At 40.4% G+C, this 10,405-nt stretch overlaps 1 protein-coding gene across 1 annotated transcript in view; it reads right to left on the bottom strand.

Moving 5' to 3' along the window:
- HGD (homogentisate 1,2-dioxygenase) overlaps positions 1-10,405 on the bottom strand; it is a 66,130-nt gene that overhangs the window by 11,107 nt on the left and 44,618 nt on the right. The window contains exon 12 of the mRNA XM_060198306.1: positions 7,921-8,047. Within this exon, the coding sequence (XP_060054289.1) occupies positions 7,921-8,047 (127 nt within the window). The remainder of the gene's footprint in view (positions 1-7,920; positions 8,048-10,405) is intronic.

Raw genomic sequence — 10,405 nt, 5'->3', positions numbered from 1 at the left:
TCTGGAACCCCTGCACACCCTGACGTCACTCTAGATGGCACGACTACCGTGGCACACCCCCGAAACCCTAGATGTCACTCAACGTGATCTGAAGAACCTGATACACAAACTCCAAGGACAGAACTTTCTTCATGCCTGGTTACCGTTCCTGCTTCTGACCTGCTTGTTACGTGTTGGCAGTTCCAGCTAGCTATCTACAAAAGAGCAACATTCCAGTGGCTAACCTCCCTCATGCAGCGTTGCATCCCCTGCCAATTCTTCCCCTAGCCATCTACTTCGGACTGAGACTTGTATCGGACTTTCTGACATACCTTATATACATTTTACACAATTTTGAAGCAGCTTATTTCCCTTCACGCTGCTGGTTTTTCATAGACTGATCCTGAGTAATTCATAGACTTTACAGACTGTTGCCTTGAGGACTATACAATGCCAAATAGCCCCTCTGTTTGGTGGGTCATACCTCCCGCCTCCCCCTCATTATGTACCCTTGCCCCTTTCCCCACCCAAACAGGGAATGCTCCTTTACACACCAATCCTTCCCTTCACACCACACTGGCTTTTACTTCTCCCCTACTTGTCCCTTCCTATTTTGTTATATCACTTAGGCTTATGCCCAAAAGGTTTCTGCCCCATGATAGTCTTTTATAGACTTTGTACATCTTATGCAATTACTAGATAGAAAGATAGAAAAGATGTAGAGATATTGTGAAGAGATGGTTGAGCAGGCTGCGCTTAAACCTATGAGATGAGTCTCTCCAGGTAAGTCTCTCTCTCTAAAGAGGGGTTGAGCACAGGAGGACGCATAAATCTCACAAGGTTGGCAGCCATTTAAGCCTTCCCTCCTCCACAGAAAGTCCTACATCTTCCCACCTGAGCATGGCATTCCTCTAAAACATTTAAGCCTGCTCCATTTTTCTTTACTGTGTCCATTTAGATATAAAGGGATAGAAGGAGATGTTGCTGAGGACTTATTCTGATGCAGTCTCCGCCCCCAGGTTTTTCTATGCCCCGCTAAATCCTAGAGTGTCCCCTTTCAACCAACCCTGGCTCCGCCCCCAGGTTTTTCTATGCCCCGCTAAATCCTAGAGTGCCAGAGTTAGAGAGTTCCTGAGTTCGAGAGTAAGAGAGAGTGTGCCTGCGCCGCCGCAAAGAGACAGCAGAGTTCTGTTTGGTGATTAGTTTGTCTTAGTTTGTGAATCGTTGTTCCTGAATAAAGAAATACAGCTTCCCTGCCCAGCCATTGTCTCCGCGTCTCTGTTACCTGCCGTGAAGCAAGCTAGCCCGGCCAGCCAGAGCCTACGAATTTTAACAACAATTTCCCAAGGCCATTTGTTTCAGATAGTCAGAACTATAAACTAGAGTCACAAAGTGAGTTTGAGAATTCTGGCGTAGAAGCAGACTTGCTCAACACTGACTACCAGATCATCTATTTATCAGCATGTGGAGATAAGCCCAGGACCAGTTGATTTTCTGCATCAGAATCTCTAACTTCCTAGTTCGAAATACAAATTCTGAGGCTCCATAACAAAACCAACTAGTCAGATTCTTTGGAACTGAGTCCTGCAAATAAACTTTAAAAATATATTTGATTAATAAAAAATATAGATCAACAGGAGTCCAAACACAATCAACCCCTTAGTATGAAATTCTAAGTAGCCAAAGCTCTGCTTTAGGGTCATGTGAATTATTAGAGTTCTTGAGCTCCATTTTCTACTACATGAAATAAACTCGGCTAGGGCTAAAGGAGATCAGAGTCTATATGGGAATTTTAATAATAACTAAAATGACATTTTTAATAAAGACTGGGTAATTATACTCAATCATCTAGATTTATAGGTTCTATATCAAGATTACCTATATAATCTAAGTGATTTTTATGTCCTGTAATATATATTTTTCCTTGTACCAGAGCACTGTTCAGCCCTTGCTTATGAAGGTGGTAGAGGATTGAACCTGGAAGCTCAGAGCATCAGGCATGAGAATCTGTTTGCATAACCATTATGCTATCTCTCCCCACCCTTGTAATAATCTTAAAATGTTATGCCTGAAGCACTAATTCAGCATCACACAGGGATTTGTTAAAGTCAAATTATTGGGCCCTTCTCCAGATCACATGACTCTGGAATTTGTACTGTTAAGACTTCCAGGTGATATAAATATAGTTTGAAAACCACTACACAGAGCAACTGAACAGAACTATGTGGGAAGGGGGTAGATAACATAATGGTTATGCAAAGAGACTCTTATGCCTAAGGCTCCAAAGTCCCAGGTTCAATTCCATGTGCTACCATAAGCCAGAGCTGAGCAGTGCTCTGGTAAAAAAAAAAAGAAACTAAAGAACTATGTGGGGGGCAAGTGGTGGTGCACCTAGTTAAATGCACACACTATAGTGCACAAGACCTGGGTTCAAGCCCCTGGCCCCTACTTGCAAGGGGAAAGCTTCACAAATGGAAAAGTAGAGCTGCAGGTCTGTCTCTTTCCCTCTTTATTTCTCCCTCACCTCAATTTCTCTTTGCCTCTATACAAATAATAAACAAATAAAATTTAAAAAATGAACTATGTGAAATAGTGAATAAGGACTAGCATGCAAGATACAGTCCCTAAGCTAGAAATTCTCTCACCATGACAACCGACTTTACAAGGGAATAACTTCCAGGAAAATAACAGTTCAGGCCAGTGAAAGGTTTGACATTCTTCAGAAAAGACATATTTTTCTTTCCCCAACATTTGCTATTTCTGTCCTTTCTATTTTTAAAGGTTATATTTATTTATTTTAATGTGAGAGATACAGAAAGACCAGAAAATTGTTCAGCTCTGGTAAGCCAGGTGGTGCTGGAGACTGAACATGAAACCTCAGAGCCTCAGGCATGAAAGTCTTTTGTATACTGTCTTCCCAGCCTGCAGTCCTTTCTAATGGACTATTTTTATGAGTCTAATTTCAAAGCATACTGTATCTTAGTAGTAATGAATTGTATCATTTTCTCCACTATAATGATTTTATTTAAAGAAGAAGGAGGAGGAGAATAAGAATAAGAAGAAGGAGAAGAAGAAGAAATAGAAGGAGAAGGAGGAGGAGGAGGAGGAAGAGGAGAAAAAGAGAAGAAAGAGAAAGAAAGAAAGAAAAAAAGAAAGAAAAAAAGAAAGGTGGTACTGTAATTTGGTATAAAATGACCTTCTTTCATCCTGAAAAGCTTAGTTCTTTACCCTCTACAAATGTCTAACTTGGCCATGCTACACATGGCCAAGCAATAGCATCTTGTTGAATGCCATGTTAAAGAAACTGTAAATGGTCAGAGAAACAAGGCTGAAACCATCATCTTTTTTGAAAATATGTGAGTCAAAGTCAGCACTCAGCAGGTCTGATACTGTGAAGAAGTTACACTCCAAACCTTCTGACTCTCTGTAAAGTCAGAGCACAATGACCTCAGATAAGCTCTTCATCAGCTATTAAGGCTGCCTAAAGAACAGCCAGTCTATTGTGCCCAGGCCTTCAGTGCCCAGAAGAAAAGGCAGATAAAATGAAATGACCATAACTTGGCTGCCAAAATGCAGAGATAACACTGAGTCACAAATAGCACTAACTGCTTCTATGTTGTAAAATTTCTTAGATATTAATTGTAGCCTCCTCTTATGTATATACAGGCTAAAGTCTCGTTATCAAAATTTAAACTTTGAGCAAGTTCTTTTAGAACAACGTGAAAGTTGTTCCCGAATTTGAGTCCCTCCTGCAATTCAGTTCTCAGTTTGATTTTTTAATAAATTCAACAGCAGCAGCAACAATTAAAAAAAACTAAAATATTTTATTTTTAAGTTAACATCAAGTAAAAAAAAATTTTAAGAATTTTTATTTATTTATTTATTTATTCCCCTTTTGTTGCTCTTGTTGTTTTGTTGTTGTAGTTATTATTGTTGTTACTGATATAGTTGTTGGAAAGGACAGAGAGAAATGGAGAGAGGAGGGGAAGACAGAGAGGGGGAGCGAAAGAGAGACACCTGTAGACCTGCTTCACCGCCTGTGAAGAGACTCCCCTGCAGGTAGGGAGCCGGGGGCTCGAACTGGGATGCTTTTGCCAGTCCTTGCACTTTGCGCCACCTGTGCTTAACCCGCCTGACTCCCATCAAGTAAAAATTTAACTTTGTTCTGTTTTTCAGTTAACACCTGGCATCTGGGAGCTGGTATATATAAAGATGTGCTTCATATAGACAAGAAGGCCTTGAGGTTAGCTAAGGAAAAAGACTTCTTTTTTAGCATGTTCTGGTTGAAGTGCACCTTAAAGTTTTCCCAATGCTTTGTGTGCAAGACTAGAATCTCTTCCAAGTACATTGACCTTTAGACTGGATTTACATCTTGTTCCTATACAATTAAAAATGCCAAACTCATTAAGTACAGCCATGAGGTGGCATCTTGGGGATGCATTCATTTATCAAATATACATTTATTAGATGTGTATCATGTGCCAGGCACTGGGCTAGGCACATCAGTTTGTGTTCATGAGTGTTTGCTCTGATACCATACTGCCTTTAGTTAGATCCTGACAATACCAACTAATTAGTTATGAAGCCTCGATCAAGCTAATGTGCCTTATCTTAGTTTCATCTTCTGAAAGAAAAAGAAAATCCATAAAAACAAGGATGGGGGCAGTGACACTGCTTCTTACAACTGTATAAGGATTAAACGAGCTTGTCACAGGAAGTGGCACAGTGGATAAACTGGACTCTTTTTTTAAAGATGTTTTTAAAAAATTCAATAGCAGACTTTAAAAAAATTATTTTTACTTTTTACTGGATAGAGACAGAAAAATTGAGAGAAAAGAGGGATTATAGAGAGGGAGAGAAGCAGCTGTAGCACTACTTCACCGCTCATAAAGCTTCTCCCTGCAAGTAGGGAGGAGGGGCTTGAACTTGGGTCCTTGCACATGGTAGCATGTGTGCTCAACCAGGTGCACCACCACAAAACCCCAATAAACTACATATAGTTTTTCTGGGAAATGTTATGCATGTACAAACTATTGTATTTACTGTTGATTGTAAAGTATTAATCCCCCAATAAAAATATGGTTTTTAAATGAATTAATATTTTAAAAGATTTATTTATGTACTTATGTATTTATTTATGAAAGAGAGAATAACAGCATAATTCTGGTACACAGTGATGCCAGGGTTTAAACTTGGGACTTCATGCTAGAGTCCAACAGTTTATCCACCATGTTCCTCCTGTTCCAAGTTAACAGTTAAAGAGCTTAGAGGCATAGAGCACAGTAAATAACTAGCAGTTATTAGTCACAATGAAGACAGCAAAACAAAAACAATAGATTTATTAACTCCTCAGAGATCACACAATTGTTTGACCTTTAAAGTGGAGCCATACATCTAGGTAGCTGGAGCAGGCTTAGGAAGCTCTGCATAGAGTCCCATGTATGTCTATCTATGTGGGGTAAGCTCAAGCATGTCCACACATGGCCCCCAAGGAAAATCTGAAACAAAGCCAGCCTACCACAGACCTCCCTAGATTGAAGCTCCACCAATCATTGTTCCCACCAACTCTACCAAATGTGTAATTCAAATAGAAATTGACAGGACTAGAAGTCTGATTTGCATGGCGAACCTCAATTTGAATGACCTCATTTTGTCTTTGTGTAAATTAGACCTCTCTCAAGAACAATGAACCCACCTACTCTGACCCATCTTGGACAAAGCTAGAAGGAATTATGTTAAGTGAACTAAGTCAGAAAGATAAAGATGACTATGGGATGATCCCACTTATCAACAGAAGTTGAGTAAGAAGATCTGAAAGGGAAACTAAAAGCAGGACCTGACCAAATTGTAAGTAGGGCACCAAAGTAAAAACCCTGTGGTGAGGGGTAGACAGGCAGCTTCCTGGGACAGTGGGGGGTGGGAGTGGGTGGGAGGGATGGGTCACAGTCTTTTGGTGGTGGGAATGGTGTTTATGTACACTCCTAGCAAAATGTAGTCACATAAATCACTAGTTAATTAATACGAGAGGAGGAAAACTAATTGTATGTCTCGAAGTTTTTCAAAACACAAACTGAATCTTTTCAATATATAGGCTGTGTAATTGATATGCAGACTCTCTCAAAAGATTAGACCAAGTAGATCAGAAGCAACCAATAGCACAGCTATATACAAGATACAGGGTACTGTACAGCAAACCCTAACAAAGTACTTTTCAAAGTTAACCCAATTACCAAATAATGTGATGATAACATTAACTATCGATTGTCTTTTTGAACCCTAAGACAGCAGGAACCTCACATCTCCACTAGAGAGCCTCTACTTCCCCCAGTCCTGGAACCCTTGGATAGGGCCCACTTTCCCATATGCCTCTCCCAATCCATATCAAATAATATTGCATCTGCTGATCACAACCTAACCAACACAATGATTGCCACCTCAACATGCTTCACTTCAGACTGTGTCCAGAGACTTCACGTGTGGAATGACAACCCTTCAGCTTCATTACTCGGGTGAGACCTTTCCTTTCATAGTATACTCTAATTCCATCTCAGGTGGTTCACTTTCTAACAAAGTCCCAAAACCTAGATATACACCAGTTTCTGTGAGAGAGAGCATATGTTCGCACATATCCATAAACTACTGCAAAATATATACCTGAAAGCAGAAGTACACTAGAGTTTGCAGTGAGTACCCCCTAACACTTCCTCTTCACTATGGGTCCATGATTGCTCAACAATTTGTTTGGCTTCGTATGTTAACTCTCTTTTCAGTCATCAGGTTCCAGATGTCATCAGGATGCCAGCCAGGCTTCCCTGGACTGAAGACCCCACCAATATGTCCTGGAGCTCCACTTCCCCAGAGACCCACCCTACTAGGGAAAGAGAGAGGCAGACTGGGAGTATGGACCGACCAGTCAACACCCATGTTCAGCGGGGAAGCAATTACAGAAGCCAGACCTTCTACCTTCTGCAACCCACAATGACCTTGGGTCCATGCTCCCAGAGGGATAGAGAATGGGAAAGCTATCAGGAGAGGGAGTGGGATATGGAGATTGGGTGGTGGGAATTGTGTGGAATTGTACCCCTCCTACCCTATGGTTTTGTTAATTAATCCTTTCTTAAATAAAAAAGAAAAAAAAATTAAATTAAAAAAAAAATAAATTAGACCTCTCTACCCTTTGGTGTCCCCATACACTATTCCAGTGCCTGTGGGTCTGTGTCTTCCTTTTGCAGTCTCAAAACTCCTAAGAGACATTTCTTAATTCAGTTTGACCAGGTTTTGGTTTCTTGGCTAATGCAGGCAACACATGCTCTACAGAAACTGATTTCAGAATAGACTTCATTGCCTAGTGAAAGCTGAAGCCTTACCCATCAAAATAACTGGAGAAGGAGCATTCTGCTGCCTCTTGAACTAGAATGAGGTAAAGAGCTTGCTAAAAGAGCAAACTTAACTATTGACATATCACTGTTACTCTCTGCACAAAGAAACATCTGAAATGTAACAATAGTAATAGCTGCAGCAGCAGCAACATTTTTTTACTTCACACTTTACCAACCTTTCTTTCCACCTCTCTTCAGGGACAGAAATATCCAACTGTAGGTACAACACAGTTTTCCTTTCTCAAGGTCAGCACAACACTGACATCTCCACGGCACTAGGCCTCAGGAAGGAGCTTCCTGAACTCTAGCCAGGGCAAGGTTGGAGTCACTATGGACAATGCTTACTGGTTCACAGTTGCATTGGTTTCTTCCTCTACTTTACATTATTTTATTTTATTTTATTTTTCTTCTTCTACCAGAGCATTATTCAGCTCTGGCTTATGATGGTGCTGGGGACTGAACCTGGGACCTTTGGTGCTTTAGGCATCTAAGTCTTTTTGCATAACCATTATGCCATCTCTCTAACCACTGCTAAATGTGGCTTGGCAAGAGAAGAACTTACTGTGGTAATAAGGGGGCCTGAAAGTCTTATCAGCAACACCCCATCGAGGTGGGAAGATGACAAAATCTGCAATGGCCACTCCTGGGCGGACAGACTTGGCAGTCAGCACAGTGAAAATTGACGGGTCCTATGAAAGCACAAGGGAGAGCCTGAACACAGGAGAAAATGAAGGCAACTAGACGATGATATATACGTCAAGCACACTTGAAATTGCTTTCAAGTGACATACATTTCTAATCAAACCACACAGACCAGGCTCAGAAGTCTGGACTTGTCATCAAGGTGCAATCATTACTCATTTGACTTTCCCTTCTTGCTGTGCTTGAAGCAAAATAAATTAACACCAGATAAGAGGATTCTGAGTTGCTTTTTCACCCTGCTGAGTGCCCATTTCCTGCAAGCACTACCTGGTGGGTCTGAGAACCAGTGGTGTCTTTCTCCCAACCTCAGCTCCCAGCAACCAGAGCTGGGATACGCTGCAGGGAGCTCATGGCAGAAAGGATCCTCAGGATAAGGTGGGAAAAGAAATAAAAGAATACTCAAGTTTTGGTGTAAATGTAGGATGTTCTTCTCTTTGGGGGAATCATAGATTCCAGATGGTACCTTTTGGCAAAAATCTCTGAGAACAGAGCCATTGCTTTCTTATCCTTCTTGGACTTACAGGTTTAAAATCCACTTCCATTATGAGTTTTGGTGGTGCTAGTGTAGGGAGAACTGTTGAGGTGCAGTGTTATGACTTTAAAGTAACTTTGTAATACTTACGTGAGAAGATTGCAATTTTATTTAACTGAAGCCAATGCTCATTTTTGGTGAGATTTAATTTAACTGAAACTAGTGATCAGACACCACACTAAGGCCTGAGATCCAAAGATGATTGGGCTTATGCTATTATAAGGAAACAAAAGAGAAAAGGAGAGTAGTGGGCCTCCGAACAAAATTGACAACAAAATTGAAGTTACCAGAGGGAGAGAGGGTAGGGAGATGAGAACAGTGGTAGAAGGAGCCTAAGGGATGTTATTAACTATAATTATATGTGTTTATAATTATATATACTATGCATATATTTACATATAATCCTATTTAGTATGTGTATAATAAATATAAAAGCCAAGAGAACAACAAAGACCCTCACTATGCCCACGCACTAACAGAATGTACCTTGGGAGTGCCTCTCATGACTTTTCTGACATATCGACATAGGTGTATAGATATCAGATATATAGATATGTAGACAGTCTACTTCTTGCTCCCTTAGCCTTATTTGTGGTAATGGGAAGGGTGACTGGAGGAATTATAAGACATATATACAAACAACTAATCTCAGTAAAGTGACTAGTTTATAATGCAACCTAGCTTTATAAACAGAGATTCAAGGCAATGCAGGGGAAGGAGCATCTTTCTGAGAGTATCAAGGAAGGCTTAAAAAAAAGTGTCATCTGATGTTGATCCTGAAGAATAAAAGAAGAAAGAAAGAAAAAGAGAAGGGTGGTAGGAAGGGAAAGAATGAAAGGAGATGGTATTCTATGCACAGGGGAGAAATGAAAATATGTAAAGATTTTTATTAAGAGATAAGAAAGCTAAAGCCCAGGGAGCATTGGCAGAAGGGAGAGGGGCAAGAGATGGTACTGGAAAATGAATCCAGGGCCAGATGGTGAAGCATCAGATACCACGCTTCAGAGCTCAGACTTAATCCTAAACCATGGGATCCTGGCAAAGATTTTCTAACGCAGTAGTGGAACGATCAGATCTGAATTTTGAAGGAATAACTATAGCTTCAGTGTGGAGAAAACTGAATATGTGTAAATGCATTTCAAGAAACCAACCCTTATTGCTGTGAGAATTAACAGTTTTTCATCTGTTATAAGAAATGATCTGAAAAATTTAAAGAATAGGAGGTTGTGAAGTTGAAAATAGAGCTCTATCAGTATCTCAGGATCCTTGTTCATGCTGTTTTGAGCTTAATGCCTCATTTTCTTTCTTTTTTTTTCCTTCAAATTTTTGTATTATCTCTGCTTATTAATTGGATACAGATAGCCAGAAATCAAGAAGGAAAGGGGTGATAGAGAGGGAGATAAACACCTGCAGCACTGCTTCACCACATGAAAAAGCTTTTTCCCTGCATGTGGGGGCCAGGAGGATTGAATGATGCCTCATTTTCTTTTCCCATTTGCTTTTCTTACGAGGTGCTTCTCTTCAGGAAAGTAGTTTTACACCCCCCACAACCCCACTCCCAATCAGCTTGAACGGATTCAGAGAAATCTTTCTGTCTCTCGTTCTCTGGCTTCTGCTCTAATTATAGCTCAGCTTGTAGGTTAAGCTAATATATTATAAACTAGGATATAAAATGAACTTCCCCCCAGGATTCCCAAACAAGCAGTTTATCAAGAATGTGGAGCCTTGGGGGCCTGCACAGTAGTCCAGGGAATTAGTGGTATCCCCTCTAATTGAATAAAAAATATAACCAAGTTCATATTCAAGACTTTCC

Source organism: Erinaceus europaeus, chromosome 9, assembly GCF_950295315.1.
Source record: "Erinaceus europaeus chromosome 9, mEriEur2.1, whole genome shotgun sequence".
Classification (NCBI taxonomy): Eukaryota; Metazoa; Chordata; class Mammalia; order Eulipotyphla; family Erinaceidae; genus Erinaceus; species Erinaceus europaeus.
This window is presented reverse-complemented; position numbering and strand designations above follow the sequence as displayed.